Raw genomic sequence first — 19421 nt, 5'->3', positions numbered from 1 at the left:
TATTATTTATTTAAAAAAGTCAATAATGTATAAACTATGGAAAAAACGTTAACGCAAAACAAAACAGTACCAACAATATGAGAAAATTTAAGTCCGCAATCAAAGATTGAAACAGTCACCACTTGCTATTTATATGGTACTACGCCGAACCTTGTCTGTTTTCTTCTCTGCAAAGTACGGTGTGAGTTAATCAACAAACTACCGTAATAATTTCAAATGAGTTTTCAATATTTTTTTTAATAATGGAATCAATCTTTTTAAATTTATGAACAATATTAACGGAGAATACTAACTAAATTAATGATCTATTTAGTTGAGTACGAAATATTAATCTTTAAAATTATGCGTTGCAAAATATATGATGATATTATTTATTTTGTAAAATTAAAAAGATAAATGTCACATAAATTAGTGCAGGTGAGTATCATTATAAACTGAGCTGTCAAAATAATTAGAAAAGGAGGGAGACAATGAAAAGAGTTGGTTGGATAATAAAACTTCCACGTCTCACCTACTATCCACCTTTGGGAACTCCCAAATTAAAAACCCGTGAACTATCACCATATTCCAAATTTATTTGATATTGATACTCACAACAACATCCACTATACAACTCTTACTAATTGGAGAAATTTATAAGGTTGTATGGTAGTGTACTTCTCTTTTTCTGAGTTTTCTTACACAAAGAGGTAAAGTGAAAGATAATAAAGAAAATATAAAGCAATTAGCACTGAGTGAGTGACTACTGCTATACATAAAGTGAGTGAGTGTCTGTCTTTTGAGGATGTCTATTGTATGGTGTTAAGGATTGTTTGGTTTGAAACAAGTTATCCTAAATAATTAATTAGTTATTTTGAGATTAATTATTCTATTTTTTTACGAGGATAAAAAAATATTACAATTCGGGAATAATTAATTCCGAAATAAATTATATCATAATTTTTTTCCAATCAAATATGGGATAAAACCTTTTTAAATTTAATTTCGAAATTAATTATTTCTCTTAGGAGATCGTTCTTACGATGGATAAACAAAAATAATCCTGACATAAAAATTTAGTATTCCTTTATTCTTTGTTTGATTGTATTAATTATGGGAGAATTACAAATAGTATCGAAATAATTTTTGCTTGATAAAAGATGGAATAATAATCGTAGGATAAATTATTCCTGAATATAACAATAAAATTGACAATTACAAAATTATTACAACATATCAAACAATCAATAAAAAATAATACTCAAATAAGCTAATTCGAGCATAACTCCAACATAACTAATCCCAATAATCTCAAACATAACTTGCTTTCCAAACGACACCTTAATCGATTGTGTTAAGAAAACAAATGTCTCCTGTGAATGTGAAATGTTTCTTTGTTTCTTTCTTTTTTTCTTTTTCTTGTATGTCACTTTTTTTTTTGCAAGGCTGGAACTTTGAAACTTTTTGTTTGAAAACACAATCATTCGCAGTAACAAACAAGAACCACCGTCCCCATCTTCACTCCCATCACTCTTCTTTTCTTTGTTTTCACACTTCATATTTACTCTTCTTTCTCATCCTTTATATTTACATAGCAAAAACAACGTCAAGATTTGCAAAAACACAGCAACCCCCCCAAAAAATGTCAAGATTTACAATGCTAGTAGTTCTTGTTCTTCTTCTTCTATGTCTATGCCATTTATCAGTAGCAACAATAGGAAGTAGTAGTAATAAGAAGAGTACTTACATAGTACACGTGGCAAAATCCCAAATGCCGGAGAGTTTTGAAAACCATAAACACTGGTATGATTCATCACTAAAATCAGTTTCTGATTCAGCAGAAATGTTGTATGTTTACAACAACGTTGTACATGGTTTCTCAGCAAGACTGACTGTTCAAGAAGCAGAATCACTTGAGAGACAAAGTGGGATTCTGTCTGTTTTGCCGGAGATGAAATATGAACTTCACACGACAAGAACACCATCTTTTCTGGGTCTTGATCGAAGTGCTGATTTTTTCCCAGAATCAAATGCTATGAGTGATGTGATTGTTGGGGTTCTTGATACTGGAGTTTGGCCAGAAAGTAAGAGTTTTGATGATACTGGACTTGGACCTGTTCCTGATTCTTGGAAAGGAGAGTGTGAATCTGGTACCAATTTCAGTTCTTCAAATTGCAATAGGAAATTAATTGGTGCAAGGTAAAACTTTTCTAAAAGTTTATGCGGTTAGAGACAAGACATTTTTAAGTTAGTTAATTATATTATATCTCAAATTGTGGTCGCGAGGATTCATATTGCTTACTTCAACTTTTTTGGGACTGGGACGTAGCAGTTGTTATTATATGTTAAACTCGTCCTCTCGCATGTTGGTCTGATTAATTTTATGATTTCTCTAGTTGGCAGTGAAATTTGAATCTGGGATTTTTTGCTTGGTTTGATACCATGTTGAGTTGTCTGATTAGTTGCATAACTAAGTGGTAACTGGTAAAGCTGCTCCCATATGATCGGAAGGTCACGGGTTCGAATCGTGAAACCAGCCTCTTGCTGAAATGCACGGTAAGGCTGTATACAATAAACCTTTTGTGGTCCGGTCCTTACCCGGATACTGCTATGGTATAGCGGGAGCTTAGTGCACGGGGCTCCCTTTTGGCATAGCTAAGTGTGTTGAAGAGGGTTTAGTTAAATCCCATTCATCAGAGTTGTACTGTACAAATAAGCTAAAAATGAATTATTTTTGTGTATGTAAATTGGTGTATCCCATTGATAATACAGGTTTGTACTTTTTTGAATTTCCTTGTTAGAATTATTTTAAAAAAAAATAAAAAATATCATGGCTCTGCCACTGTTGTGCTCAACTTATCTAAAAGCTAAAACTATTAGAGATAAGATATACTTTTAATTACTTAATCATATTATGTCTGTTGATAGGTACTTCTCGAAAGGTTATGAGACCACTTTGGGTCCAGTTGATGTATCCAAAGAGTCGAAATCTGCGAGGGACGATGACGGACATGGAACACACACTGCTACTACTGCAGCTGGTTCAATTGTTCAGGGCGCTAGTCTCTTTGGTTATGCTTCTGGAACTGCTCGTGGAATGGCAACACGCGCTAGAGTTGCTGTGTACAAAGTTTGCTGGATTGGTGGTTGTTTTAGTTCTGATATATTAGCAGCTATGGACAAAGCAATTGATGATAATGTGAATGTGCTTTCTTTGTCACTTGGTGGTGGCAATTCAGATTATTATAGAGATAGCGTCGCAATTGGAGCATTTGCTGCTATGGAGAAAGGGATTCTAGTCTCTTGCTCTGCAGGTAATTATGCTAGTCGGAAAATATGAAGAACTTCTAGTACTTCTTAATTATTACATTTTATTTTATACTAGACCAGACTAGTTTAAAACTGAGCGACATTAACAATGAAGATTCATTCATATTGCCGATTCTAACTTGCTTGGGATTGAGACGTAATTGTTGTTGTTGCTCTGCAGGTAACGCTGGTCCTGGTCCCTATAGTTTGTCCAATGTAGCGCCGTGGATAACTACTGTGGGTGCAGGAACATTGGACCGTGATTTTCCTGCATATGTAAGCCTTGGCAATGGTAAGAATTTCTCTGGTGTTTCACTTTACAAAGGGGATTTGTCGCTGAGTAAAATGCTTCCGTTTGTGTACGCTGGTAATGCTAGTAATACTACAAATGGAAATCTTTGCATGACGGGTACCTTGATTCCTGAGAAGGTTAAAGGGAAAATTGTTCTATGTGACCGCGGGATAAATCCCAGGGTCCAAAAAGGTTCTGTGGTAAAAGAAGCTGGTGGGGTCGGTATGGTTTTGGCTAACACTGCCGCCAACGGGGATGAGCTGGTGGCTGATGCCCATTTGCTTCCAGCAACGACAGTTGGTCAGACGACAGGGGAAGCAATCAAGAAATACTTAACCTCGGATCCTAATCCAACCGCTACAATTCTTTTCGAGGGAACTAAGGTGGGGATCAAACCATCACCAGTGGTTGCTGCATTTAGCTCCAGAGGACCAAACTCAATCACGCAGGAAATTCTCAAACCGGACATCATAGCACCAGGTGTTAACATTCTCGCAGGGTGGACAGGTGGTGTTGGACCAACAGGGTTGGCCGAGGACACGAGACGTGTCGGGTTCAACATTATCTCGGGCACGTCTATGTCTTGCCCGCACGTGAGTGGTTTGGCTGCTTTGCTTAAAGGAGCGCACCCCGATTGGAGTCCAGCGGCTATTCGCTCGGCTCTTATGACCACGGCTTATACAGTGTACAAGAACGGCGGTGCACTCCAAGATGTCTCGACGGGAAAGCCATCCACACCATTTGATCATGGTGCAGGACATGTAGACCCTGTTGCAGCACTAAACCCCGGACTTGTTTACGACTTGAGGGCTGATGATTATCTGAATTTCCTCTGTGCCTTGAACTACACATCAATCCAGATTAATAGCATTGCTAGAAGAAACTACAACTGTGAAACAAGTAAGAAATACAGTGTCACTGATTTGAATTACCCTTCATTTGCTGTTGTTTTTCTAGAACAAATGACTGCAGGCAGTGGAAGCAGTTCTAGCTCCGTTAAATATACACGAACGCTTACTAATGTTGGACCAGCAGGAACATACAAAGTTAGTACTGTTTTTTCATCAAGCAACTCAGTAAAAGTCTCGGTTGAGCCTGAAACATTGGTTTTTACTCGTGTGAACGAGCAGAAGTCATATACTGTGACTTTCACTGCTCCTTCAACTCCATCAACTACGAATGTGTTTGGTAGAATCGAGTGGTCAGATGGCAAGCATGTAGTTGGTAGTCCAGTGGCCATTAGTTGGATATGAAAAGGTTATCGATAGCTCGGAGTCGAATGTAGCTTCTGTTTAGTTATTTTAGTTATCTAGTTAAGTTCTCAGCAAAAACTCGGAAGCTGAGTTTCAAAAGTTTGATGGAAAACTGTATGCCTTCAGGAAGATGGGCATGCCTTTTCTTGCTCATTGTACAGTGATTATCCAAGAATTAGGAGTTTTTTTGTTTTCTTGCATTTACACTCTTGCTCAATAACTTGTATTGTTATGTGTTGTAACTGGTTGCTAAAGATAATTAATATGATCTCAAATATTTGAGAGTATTTCCTATGAGCTTAACTTTTTTGCACTGACAATATAGAATTTTTTTAAGTAATCAGGTCAAAGTGACATACAATTACACCGGTGATTGTCTGTAGTGAACTCATTGTAACCAGCCAGTGTAAAAAATTTCTTATTCTGTCAGCCTACATAGATGTAAAATCTATTTTAGATGGACGATATCACTATGGAGAAGGCATCTCTTTCAGCAGAGGCGGACCTAGGATTTTAACGCGAAGGGATAATATTCTCTACAGAATTAGTATCCTCTAAAGGCTTTTAGTGTTTAGGGTGTCAAGTGCTTTAAATTAATTATTTTCAAGATATATATACATATACAAGATTTCTGTCGAATTTTACAAGGTCCGGTGACCCTTTGTCTTTCAGGGGCGGATCCAATGTAATGGTTTCAGGTTCATCTGAACTCAAAAAATTTCGATGCAAAGCATAAAAATATATGTAAAGGAATTACTAAAATTATACTAAATAGTATTTATGAACCCATAATTTTATATTAATATAATGGATTCAATGCTAACCACTCGAGATAGGTTATAAGTAATGAAGTACACAAACGAGTAGGTGGAATGTTGAAGCAGCGCTCTTACCATAAAATATGGGTGGCAGTGTCAAGGCAATGGACAACTTCGTCAAAGCTTCTCAGTAAAAAGCTTCAATAAATTACACCATAGTTTTCTTCTTTGATCTATATTTTTGCTTAGAAGAAATGAAAATCAATATTCTTCCTTCACACTATTTGATAAGTCTTACTCCCTCCATTCCTATTATTTATATGGCAACATATGACTCGGCACAAAGTTTAAAAAAGAAATAAAAATTTTTGAAATTAGTGATTTAAAATAAACCTAAATTACTTGTGTCACTACAAATTATTTTATTAGGGATAAATGAGAACTTTTAAATTAAATTATTTTTAAATTTAAAATGATGATATTCTTTTTGAACAAATTAAAAGGAATGATTTTCACATAAATAAATTGGGACGGAGTGAATACATTACTAGTGGACAAGTATAAGAAATCGCTGTCAATGCTGGCTCTGTCATAAATTATTTGGTCGTTTGACATGACCTAATATGAGGTCGAGTTATCTAAATTGTGCGGTGTAAAAGAATTCCAAAATAATCAACAATATATATAGTGTTAGACAATACTTTTTTTTGGAGTCCGGAACCAAAATGTGATTTTTTTTACTCAAACTACACAAATAGATGGTAAAAAAAAAGTTACATTTTTATATATAGCGCCACAATACCTGGCGCTATACATATAACATCAACGGAACCATTAATGTATAGCGCCAGGTATTGTGGCACTATACTGTAAAAACTGACATGGTCAGGTATAGCGCCACAATACCTGGCGCTATACATAGCGCATTAATGTATAGCGTCATGCATTGTGGCGCTATACATTGATTTTTTATACCCCTCCGTCTTCTTCTCCGATTCCATCCATCCCCCATTTTTTAAAAACTCTTCCCCACTTCTTGGTCCCCCCGATTCTGCCTGTTTCTGTAAAAAAAAAAAATATTTGGGTCCCCCCGACACATAAAACTCGAAGAAAAATGGTCTCACATTCGAGTAGAGTTTCGTGCTATTGTTGATTCACAATTCCGAAGTCAAAATTTCAATCTTTTTGTTTTGCCAAAATTCTAAATCGATTTATTTTAAGTAGAAACATTTATAATAATGTATATTATTTGATTTGTATGTGTTCTATTTCGGTTTGTTTTTTTTTTTTCGAAACTAGCATGTTAAATTTATCAGAATTTAATATTAGTGTTTTCTAATAAAATATAAATTAGTAAAATAAATTTGTCTGTTAATATCCTGATTTATATATATGTTTTTTTATTCAGTTTTGTATTTTATTTGCAATTAAATTTATTTATTGTTTATGCTTAGTTTAGATTATTTTTTAGCGTAGTAAAATCCAGACCTTTTTAGCGTAGTAAAACGTAGATCATTATAGCGTAGTAAAATTTAGAGCCTTGTAGTGTAGTAATGTGTAGTATTTTAGCTTAGAATTCTTTTTGTTTAAGTATCTTATACTGGTATTTGAAAATGCAAACTTTGTACAATTAAGTTAATAATTGAATCAACACACATAATTAGTAATTTGTACAATTAAGTTATTAAAAAATATGAATTTAAAACACACACACACACACACACACACACACACACACACACACACACACACACACACACACACACACACACACACACACACACACACACACACACACACACACACACACACACACACACATATATATATATATATATATATATATATATATATATATATATATATATAATTTGTACAATTAAGTTATTAAAAAATAATAATTTAAATTATAATAAAAACACACACACACACACACACACACACACACACACATATATATATATATATATATATATATAATTTGTACAATTAAGTTATTAAAAAATATGAATTTAAATTATAATAAAAACACATAATTATTAATGATAGTTTAATGATAGTTTACAGTTGACGACATGGACGCGACTATATATCCCGGCCCTCGGACGTTGGATCTATTAGCCCTACAGCCCCAACATAGATTCGAGTATATATGGGACGGACAGTTGCTTACACAGACTTTCCGGGCTAGGAGAGTGGATCTATTGTGGGAGTTTTTGAGTCCTCCCCGCGTTCTACATCCCTGCGTGGTCCATTACCTGGAGGAAATGGGATTATATAGGATTATTAGGATTGGCCGGATACAGCTCGACTATGCTTTGATCACGGCCTTGATTGAGCGCTGGCGACCGGAGACGCACACTTTCCATTTGCTGACTTTAATAACCCGTTGAAGGACTCTGACACATTTGTAGTAAGAATTCCCCATCGTCTGCCACCATCCGCATGCAACGTCCATTTTTCAGGGTCATGTCGCATTAACCAACGATAGGCTGCCTCGTCTTCTTGCCTGATAGAATCCATATGCCTCAGGAATTTATGTTGTTGGTGGCCTGTTGCTGCCATCCACATCAAATCATGTAGATCCTTGTTGGGATGTGCCTTCTGGAAATTGGCCTTAAAGTGCCTCACACAGCAACGGTGGTATGCATAAGGTTCTTGCCATGCAGGCAAGTTCTCCACAGAACTTAATATACCACCGTGCCGATCAGATATTAGACAAATACCTGAACGCTGTTTGACAACGTGCTCTTTCAGGTGGTTCAAAAACATCGTCCACGTCTCTGTGCTTTCATTGGCACAAACAGCAAAAGCTAGAGGAAATATCTGTCCATTAGCATCCACTGCTACGACTATCAATAGCTTGATATCGTACTTTCCATAGACATGAGTTCTGTCTATGGATATTACAGGCCGGCAATGCAAAAAACCATCAATTGCTGGCTTAAACACCCAGAACACTTTAATTGAATATGTATTCTGGTGTTCCCGGACTCTGCTCAAGCTTCCATTCAACAACTGTCTCGGGGTTAAAGAGCTGCAGTGCGGCCATGTACTTTGGCAGAGATGCAAATGACTTATCCTAATTACCGTATACAATTTCAAATGCTCGTTTACGCCCGAGAAATGCCTTTCTTTTCGTAATGGTATAGCTATATTCCTGGTGGACTGATTGTAAGCACGTGATTTTTACCCTATGAGAGAATTACTCCCAAAAATTTAAAATAAAACAATTTTCCTTTGTGTGCAATTTTGAGAATTTTCGTGGCATTTTTGATAATTATTTGTATTTGTCCATGCATGTTTATTTGTTAAATTAATACAAAAACACAAAAATATGTCGCATTTGCATTTAGGATTTGATTCTACAATTAGGAGCAATTAAGTTTGTTTTTACAAGAACAAAAAATCATAAAAATAATGTATGTTGCATTTTTAGCATTTAATTTCCAAATTGTGTGATTTTATCGTAATTGCTATTTAATTGTGTGTTAATTGTTATTGAGAGTTAATTTGCACTTTTATAAATTAGTTTAGTTCTATATGATAATTTAGGATTTTTAGAATTTAGTTTTAGTTTAAGAAAAAATAAAAGAAGAAAAAATAAGCAATAAAAGAAGAAGAAAATCGGATTGGGCCACCTTTTAATTTAAATCAACCAGGCCCAAACCAAATAACCTCACTGGGTCGACCCGACCCAGTCCACCCTATAACCCAAACTAATCCCAACCCCCATTTTCATTTTTTCATTTTTCCCAACCCTAAAAACCCTAAAAGCCATCCGCCGCCCCCCCCCCCCTCTCTTTTTCTCCCTCTCCAAACCAAGCTCAACCCTCCCATGGATGCCCTCGCTACTTCTGCTCCCCCTCACGTCCCATAGCTGCCTCTTCCTCCATCATCTTCTTCTACCTCTCCAACTCCAGCTCCAAACGACCTCACCATCCATGGCTGCCCCCCTCCCCACCATTGTCTCAAACGAACCACCTTACCCAAGCGACCACGTCACTTCAAACAACCCCACTGCCATCTCCAGCAACCACGACTGTTGTGTCTTCTTCTTCGTCAGTCCGACGACCACCCTCCAAATGACCCTCGTCGTCCACCCAAACCACCATCGATGTTGCTTCATCTTCTTCATCTCTGCTGCGTCGACCCCCAGCTTCACCTGCTGCTTCTTCTTCTCCATCTCACGCTGCTGCTTTGACGTCCAGCAACAACCAAGCAATCGCGGCTGCTGTGTCTTCTTCTTCGCCAGCTAGCAGCCCTCCAATCACAGGAAAAACCATCGCCAAACTAGCAGCCCTCACGTCCGTCGATCTCCAGCTCCAGCTTCCATGTCCATTGCTGTTGCTTCATCTCCTCATCCAAGCGACCACTAGTCGTCAACCAGCTGCTCAACACACACACATACAGCCTCACGTCCAAACAACATGCTGTCTCGTCGTTTCTTCAGGTTCAATCCGTCGAGGTCGTCGTTTGTCGTTCTGAGTTCGTCGAGGTTAAAAGAGAAGGTGGGTTTTCGTTGAGTCGAGATCCGGTAAGTCGAGGCTGCTGTTCGAGTTTTCCATTTCCGTTCGAGTTCGTCGTTGTTCATTTCCGGTTAGTTGGTTTAAGTTTCATTTCTGTCCGTATTTTGTTTGATATTCTCGGATTTGAAATCAGTATATGTTTGATTCTTTTGTTGTTCGTTGTTTTTCATTTCTTGATTATTTCTTCAGTTTGTTTTTATTCATTTGTTCTTGTTTAGTTTTAATATAGAAGTGTGTTAGTTTAATCACTTGAATCCTTTATCTTGGTTGTAATGTTGTTAGATTTAATTTGAAGTTCAATTGATTATTGAGTTTAGTGATTTGAATCTACTTGTTTGTTATGTTCAATTTGTTATTGTTATTGAATCTGAAAGTATGTTTGTTGTTAACAAAATGTTGTTCAATCAAAATGATTTTAGTTGTTTCTTTATTGTTCATCATATGGTTTGGTTCCCTGAATCCTTAGTCTTTGTTTTGATGATATTTGACATAATCTGAGTTTCTAGTTTAAATTTGTTGATGAAATTTGATTAGAAATTGGTTATAGCTGCTGCATTTTGGTTAATTGATTAGGTGAATTGGTTATAGCTGATGGGGGTAGAATGGTAAATTGCAGTATTTTCAGGGGTAGAATGTTAATTTCAGTAGTTTCAGGGGCATTTTCGGGATTTTAAATGAGTCTTAAAAAATGATTAATTTGAGTGCTCCGTCCACTAGGTACTAATAATATTAAATTAATACATTTTTTAATACGTAGTGGGAGACAAGACATAATGATGGGAATTAATATATTTGTTTAATATATTGGGGGACAAAGCATGCGGTAATGGGGAATAATGGAATTAAATAAAGAAAAGATATGTATTAGTGGGAACTAATATATTTGTTTAATATAGTGAGGGACAAAATATTAAGTAGTGAGAAGTTAAAAGGGGATGGGTAGAAGATGGTGGAATTAATTTAGGTACTGCTAGTTTGGCTATAAAGAGAAATGGCTGGACAGAAGTTAAAGGAGGGATTCGGAAATATTGAGAGAGATTGGAAGACGGATTTTTGAAGAGAGTTTGAGAAAAATTTTCTGAATATTAAGAGAGATTTGAGGATTTTTCGGAATAGAAAAAAAAACATTCTGGAAATCTAAAGAGAGAGTAGTATACACCCGATATACAATCTGCATACACTGGATATACAGAGGGGTCAGAATCTAAGGGTTAAACATTAACTGGTTTTTCAATCTAAAAAGGGTTCACTTTGTTTCTGCCCATTGATTGTTGTTGGCGTTTTTGGATTTTTATTTGGTTTGTTCTTTGAGTTTGGTTGGTTATTTGCTACTACTTCACTGATTATTGCTGGATTTTTGCTTGATTTTAAAATCTGTCACTGGTTTCTCATTGCTAGTTGTTACTGGTTGCTGGGTGTTGCTGTTGTTATATGCTACTGCATTTCTGCTGATCTTCCTCTTCTTTTGCTTCCAATATCAGGTACACAATTGATACACTGGTTCTTGTAGAATGGAAACTGAAGCATAAATATGAAATGAAGAGTTGAAGTTCTGAATTTATCTTAGTTATATTCTGAATTTTAGTTGTATATGTACATTATTTAACTTCCTCTAATTAGAATCATGTAGTTGTTTGATATATATAATGGAACATCTGACAGTAGCTTAGTGGACGAACTGTCTATGTATGCTAGTTAAAAAGACTAATGGTGTAGTAGCTCTGTTCAGTTAGTTCGCTATGGTTTGATGATTATCATATCTCAAAAAGCATGTTAGCTGATTTAGACTATTCTTAAACATTCAACAGTTAGTTCATTAAACAAATAGCCCTTTTTGGAACTTGTAGGAATATTGTTTAGCTAGATACTACTGGTTAATTTCAGCATATAAATAGTTTAGGATTAAAATTAGATTGCTAAGTTCTTTAATTTGGCAAACTGTGAGCATGTGTAGTATGATGTAACTAGGTAGTAACATGTAAATGAGATGACCCGGGTCCAGTTTTGTACCGTACACGTTGGGCCTGGGCCCGCATTGGCAACGGATTGCCCTGCTTGCATCATTTTCAGATTTTACGAATCATATTCGGAACCCAACTATAACAACTCGTAAGCATGTAAATAAATTAGGATCTTTTCTCTTTCATTTTTAGAGACAAATCTAATAGAAAAAATGTAGGCACTTTAGGATATCCTTTAAAAATAAATGAGATGAGCCTCGCCCAATAAAACGCACAAGTTGCGGGGCCCTCAATAATTTGTTTTAAAATACTTAGACTTCGGGATGGGCCGTTTAGCAAAATTTCACGGCCCTACCCAAAATAATGATACGCTAGTCGCTTTAGGCGCGTATTTAATAAGGTTGTCTTCTTAAACTCGTGCACATTTATGTGACCCAAATCCAAATCTCAACAGAGTTGAAATGTGCCAACAACCACGGGTGCATTGATGTGACGTGGTTCGAGATACGTTTTTCACAATGTTGTAATTCCCTGTTAAAATAATAATAATAATAAAAGCGGTAAAGAGTTTAAAGTTTGCACATAAGTTCATAATTGTATAAAATCAGATAATCAAGCCGAATATGACAGTTGAGCGACCGTGCTAGAACCACGGAACTCGGGAATGCCTAACACCTTCTCCCGGGTTAACAAAATTCCTTATCCGGATTTCTGGTGCGCAAACTGTTAAATAGAGTCATTCTTTTCCTCGATTCGGGATTCAACCGGTGACTTGGGACACCATAAATCTCCCAAGTGGCGACTCTGAAATAAATAAATAAATCCCGTTTCGATTGTCCTTTAATTGGAAAAACTCCCTTCCGCGCCCCTTCGCGGCGGCGCGGGCGAAAAAGGAGGCGTGACACTGATGTAATGCACTCTTTGATTGTATACCTTATGGATTCTTCGAGGTGCGGAATAAGTACAAGAGATATCAAGTCAATATCCAAGTTGAAGTGATTACCGTTGAATGTGTCCATTTCGCATGTGTGGGTGGGAATATATTTACCCACTTTCCACATACCTGTCTTCTTCTTGGTCGCACGCAACATCCAATTACATGGCCAAAACCACCTGCGGCAAACAACCTTGTATACCATCGGACTTGACTCCCATACCTGCATCTCACGACACTCTTTTACGTTGTGCATTTTACAAGCCCTGCTTAAGCGTGCTTTATCAGGAAAAAGCATCCCCTTTGCAAGCACCGTTGGTCTAGACTCATCCCACATTGCTGTCCGGATTTCATCAAAATCCCTTGTGAGAGCTTCCACATCCGGCACGGCTGGCAAGTTATCAATATAAGGAATCTCCCTTGAATGAAACGACACTTCGAACTCGTACACTCTTCGTCTAGGTGGGTCTCTCTTCAAATCAGGTCCTTCCTCCTTATCCTGTTCATCACCATCCTCACGAAAAAGGGTGTCTCGTCTCCGGATTCATCGGCATTGTTATCGTAATCACTGTTCTGTTCCTCACTCTGTGCATCTGCCAGATCCCGATGTAATACGTCGTTTTCCGTCAATTGAGTGAGTACAGGTGGTTCAACTTGCTCGTTTTCACTGCACAACCAACAAAAATATAAGCTACTGAATTAATAAATGATATCCATATGGTTTTATATCACTTCACTTACACGTCGTAATGTGATGAAATTCCATGATGGACGTTTTCAATTAGGTGATGACTACCGGATGGTCCACTTGTAAAATTCATATCCGGCTGGTACCCCCTATTAAATATATGAACGTTAATACAAATTCAAGTACGCCAAAAATATACATAATTAACACAAATGAAAATTAAAACTTACCACTCGTCTTGTGAATTATGGAAAGCAGGGTATAAATTATTTTCTCGTTGCTCATTCTCCGCCGGTGATAAGTTTAAATCAATGAAAACTCTTTCATCCGGAACCTGTTTGGCAAAAACTGCTCCAGAATAACCACCCGATGACTGAGGGTTATCTCTGCTACGCACAACCTCGTTTTTGGGAACGTCTTCGACCTTCACGTGCATCTCCAACATTGTGATTACAAGAAATTCCCGACATTCGTCCGGAGTCCTCAAAAAATCACTCAAAGTTTCATCATCGTCGATGTTAAACTCCGAGTAAAAAACAACCCCTTGCGGAGTGACGGAATACGGATATCTTCCGGTTACTTTAACTATAACTGAACGTTTCCTCACACTCAGTTTTTGCATAATAACGATATCAATTTATCGTACTCTATTGTAAGTGGCAATTTAACATGACACTGAGCAGGTAAACTGTAGCCCACAGAATTATTCTCCATCACAACCTCACCCCCCAACCCAATATAATGAAACTCTTATTCTACGCTCTTCAGACATAATGAAAAATTGTTGGAGAATTTAAGAACAATAAACGTTTCAACAAGAGTTAACAAATTTTTTTGGATGAATTTCTATACAATCCTAACCTCTTTATATAGGAAATGACTAGCCGTTTTTTTTTATATATGTATAACGCCAAAAACGTTGGCACTATACGCTTTTGAATTATTGAACTCCGAAATTATTGGTGGGGCCAGGAAAATCTATTATAGCGCCACAATAACTGGCGCCATACATTAACAGTAACGGAACCGTTAATGTATAGCGCCAGGTATTGTGGCGCTATACCTGACCATGTTAGCTTTTACAGTATAGCGCCACAATACCTGGCGCTATACATTAACGGTTCTGTTACTGTTAATGTATAGCGCTAGGTATTGTGGCGCTATATATAAAAATGTAACTTTTTTTTACCACCTATTTGTGTAGTTTGAGTAAAAAAAACCACATTTTGGTTCCAGACTCCTTTTTTTTGGTTTCCAATTCGGTGTCCGGTACCCGCATTGGAGCGCGACTATATCCGGATTCGCTCCGCATAGGGCCCCATTCGGGGGAAACGCTCCTTACCAAGGATTTTTTCATGCTCGGGGCTTCAACTTGAGACCTCTGGTTAAGGGAGCAACAGTCACATCCAGTGCACCACATTTTTTGGTGGTTGACAATACCTATAAATAAAGAGAAATATATAATTAATTGCAGACATATATATATATATATATATAATATATTATACTTTTTGGCCAGGGAATACAACTAGTTTCGGCATCGATTGATTTTGTATTTTGCCATAAATAAAGACCAGATAAATAGTCTGAAAATGTAGTAAGCTACATTGTTCTGCTTCTTCTTTCTTTCCCAAATCCCCCAAAAAGGGTTATTTCCTGTTAGCTCCTGCTGTAGTTATGGAGGTAAACAACAAGTATATTGCAATTAAAAATAACATAAGTGGTACACCAAAAGAGTCCGACTTTGAGATAAAGAATGAAAGTCTTTCCCTTTCAGTTGAGGCAGGGTCTAAAGATGTTATTGTGAAGAATCTCTATGTATCAATTGATCCATATCAAATAAACAGGATGAAAAGCCAAAGTTCCTCTCAACAAGCCAAAACTTATTCAGTTGCCATTACTCCTGGAGAGGTAAGTAATTGCCGTAAAAATCACATGGGTTAGCCAGTTTTTCGATTGATAATTGAAAAATATCCGGCGTTTGCATAGTTATCGAAAAATAGCCACTATTTTATGCAGAGATAAAATTTGGACAAACCGTAGTTAAAACACGGAAAGTTATGCTGGATTATGAAGCTCCTGCATATAAACTTCCAGCATATTCTGTTGGAACTCCAACACATTATGAAATTCCAACACATTATGCTGGAATCTCATATGAAAAATTCGAACTCCAGCTCTGAAAGTTTTCCGGAATTTTACGAGTGCTTTTGTTCACATTTACATTACGGTAAGTAATCGCTGTAAAAATAGCATGAGCTAGCTAGTTTTCAAATTGTTAATTGAAAAATAGGCAGTGTTTGTAAAGTCATTGAAAAATAATGACTATTGTATGTGAAGATAAAATTTGGACAAAAATACTCTAGCTCAAACACAGAAAATTACAGCATAATATGCTGGATTATGGAGCTCCTGCGCACATTATAAAATTCCAACACATTATGCTGGAATCTCACATGTTAAAAAATCGAATTCCAGCATATTATGCTGGAATTCCGGATTTTAAGAATGTTTTTGTTCATATTTTATTTTTAGAAAAAAAAAGTGATTAAACTTCGATTACTTTTGAAACTGTGACTAATTTTTAGTTAGTAATTGTAAATCAGGCTATTTCTGATTTTTTGCCACACTTGGGGTTTAGAATTCTGTTTCCTTAATGACGATTAGCTCATAACTTATTCACTTGTGGCAAGAGGCAATTGATACTTATGGTGTGGGGACAGTCGTGGTTTCTGATCGGCCTGAATTCAAGAAAGGTGACTTAGTAACAGGGCTTCTTAGCTAGAATGAATAAATTGGAGCTCATGGGCTTTCCTTTGTCTTACCACGTCGGAGGTTTTGGTAAATATTCCATCAAAATCATTCTTTTCATCTTGTCTTTTGGCCGAGGGTCTATCACACTATCTTCCTCAGACCCCACTAGTGAAAACTAACTGAATTTGTTATTGTTGTTGTATTCCATCAAAATCATTGTCTCTTACTAAGGTAGTAGGAGTATATTCTTTGTTTCTTGTTAATTTAGTAATGGAGCCAAAATTTCAACTTTATATGTTCTGGATTTTAGAAGCGACGACTTCAAGGTTCTAAATTTAATATTTGTGCATATTTAATGAATTTCTTAACGCAAATATACTATTTGAGCAAAAGCTCACTAGGTTCGGCTGAACCCGTAGCCGAGCATCTAGCTCCACGCCTCCCTATCATAATAATTTTTTGAAAACTCAATAAGTGCCAGAGCCACACCACATCAATTATTGTTGCATAATTAATAAGACATGCTAATTTGTTGAACTACTAGTTGCAAGAATGTGATCACATAATAAGAAAATTGCTTATGCTGTCAGCATCAAGAAAATTGCTTCTACATTGAACAATCAATTTTGCCAGTTGAATTTCTTTTCATTTGTCTAATCTTGAGTGAACAAAATCATTTAAGTACATGTAACCGTCAAAGTAATTCATTTTCACTTTTTTTGAGCCAAAACTCTTTCGAAAACAGTCTCTCTACCTTTATTAGGTAAGGATAAGGTCAAAGTACACTTCACCCTTCCTAAATCCCACTTGTGGAATTTCACCAAGCTTGTTGTTGTTGTAACCGTCAAAATAATTGAGGTATGCAAACTGAATCCGACACCACCTTTTAAAAAAAAGGAATGTTTCCATTCATGGTTGATGCGAGAAGAAACGATGATTGATGATTGAGAATCTGAGATACCTCTACCTCTCCTTAGTCCCACTCTTACCGTTATTAATCCTTTTTTTTTTTCGGAGAAGGAACTTGCCTTTATTAATGTTTCAAACTTGTAAACTTTTAGTTTCTTTCCTTTTCATTGTCCAAGAGATTGTGAGTTCGAGTCTACCCAAGAGTAAGGTGGGAAGTTCTTGGAGGGAAGGATGCCGAGGGTCTATTTGGAAACAGCCTCTCTACCCCAGGATAGAGGTAAGGTCTGCGTACACACTACCCTCTCCAGACCCCACTAAGTGGGATTATACTGGGTTGTTGTTGTTGTTGTTGTTGTTGTCCAAGAGACTGTTTGTGTTCTAATCTTGCTAGCTTGTTTACCAACTTCCATTAATTTGATACAAATGTGGGGTTCCACTTAAATTAGCATGTCTGGTAACACTCATACTTCAGTTAAACCTTATTAAGCACATTGATTCTCGTTTATTTTCCGAATTGAAAACCTCATTTTTCAAATTAACAAATGGGCGACTCGGTCGGAAGATGGTTATTTGTACATGAAATTGATAAATTTTGATCTCGTATTCCCTGAATAGGAATCCGTGAGTATTTGGTTGAAAATATTGGTTAGAAGTATTCATCTTACCCAAATAATTGTTTGGTCGGAAAAGGGTCAAATATATCTCTCTTACTATTGAATATTGTATAAAGTTACGCTCCGTTATACTATTCGATCGAATATACTCATACCGTCTAACTATTGATCAAATATACCCTTAATTTGACTGAGCGGCCAGGCCACGTGGAAGGCTTCTGATCCATTTTATGCCCCAATCCGTTACCCATGCTCAATACCCGGTACCAAAACTCATAACCCATAACCCGATCCTTTTCAACACTAAAAAACTAAACTCTCTCTTTTTCTGGGTTAGGTTCAATTGTGTACATCAATTACCACCTGCTCTTGATAATGATGATCAATTTGTACTCTCTTTTTGGTATCATTGTGATGGCTAAAGTTACAAAGGACCTTCTAAGTGGTCTGAGTAAAGGTTATAAATTTGTTAAGTATGCAGATATTCAACGAGCTAATAGTGCTATAGCTAGTATGAATGGAGAGTTACAGGTTCTTCTAAGGCAGCAAATTCTTGGAACCATTGCTTCAAAATTTTAATCCAATCGATCTCAATTTGTAACCAAAGACTCTCAACCAAAATTCGAACAAAGCCCAATGATTAATTCAAGGAAGCTCAGGTTGTCTTCTTCGCATAGTCAACTCTAATTTGTTCGATCTAACTTAATCAAAACTTCACAAAATGCACTTAGATTTTACCCACAACTTCTGTACAATGATACAAACAAGGCCCAACAAACAATTTGAGCAATAAGAGATGAGGTCAAGAAACCCAGTGCATCTTCTCCGTAAAGGCTTCAAAAAATTTCGATCAAGTTCTTGTCAAATCAGATCCGAATGCACTCAGATTATGGATTCAGGTTCTATCAAGCTTTTACAACAGATTTAAAGCCCACCCACTCGATTTTGATTCAAAAACTTCATATCTAAAGTTTTGAACCAAGCTCAAAGCTGAGTCAATGGAGATGGAAAGTCCTTTTTTTTTTCTTTCCTCCAATAATGTTCAACCACGGATTTCAGCTCCCAATAATGATATTCGACAATAACATTCAACGATTTTCAGAATTTTGAACTCAGATTTGCACTTTTAGGAAAGGAATTCTAAGTTGTTTACTATTAAGAACGTCAAAAACAAAGAGCGTATTTTTATTTTTGGAAGTTTTCAAGCAAAGGAATTTGTTCAGTTATTTAGTTGTTGGGAAGGGTCGGGTTATGAGTTTTGGGTATCCGGTATTGAGCATGGGTAATGGGTTGGGGCATAAGATGGCTCAGAAGCCCTCCACGTGGTACCTCCGTCAAATGATAGTTAGACGGTAGGGATATATTTGATCGAATAGTATAACGAATGATAACTTTAAACAATATTCAATAGTAAAGGGATATATTTGACCCTTTTCCGTTG

General features: G+C 36.6%; 1 protein-coding gene across 1 annotated transcript; it reads left to right on the top strand.

The window, feature by feature from the left end:
* The first annotated feature begins 1621 nt into the window (after window positions 1-1621).
* Window positions 1622-5125, top strand: LOC107789407 (subtilisin-like protease SBT1.7). Its single transcript, NM_001325469.1, has 3 exons — window positions 1622-2178; window positions 2908-3293; window positions 3470-5125. The coding sequence occupies exons 1-3, from the start codon at window positions 1622-1624 to the stop codon at window positions 4831-4833; spliced, it is 2307 nt and encodes a 768-aa protein (NP_001312398.1). The 3' UTR covers window positions 4834-5125.
* Window positions 5126-19421: the final 14296 nt, after the last annotated feature.

This window comes from Nicotiana tabacum, chromosome 21 (assembly GCF_000715075.1).
Source record: "Nicotiana tabacum cultivar K326 chromosome 21, ASM71507v2, whole genome shotgun sequence".
NCBI lineage: Eukaryota > Viridiplantae > Streptophyta > Magnoliopsida > Solanales > Solanaceae > Nicotiana > Nicotiana tabacum.
This window is presented reverse-complemented; position numbering and strand designations above follow the sequence as displayed.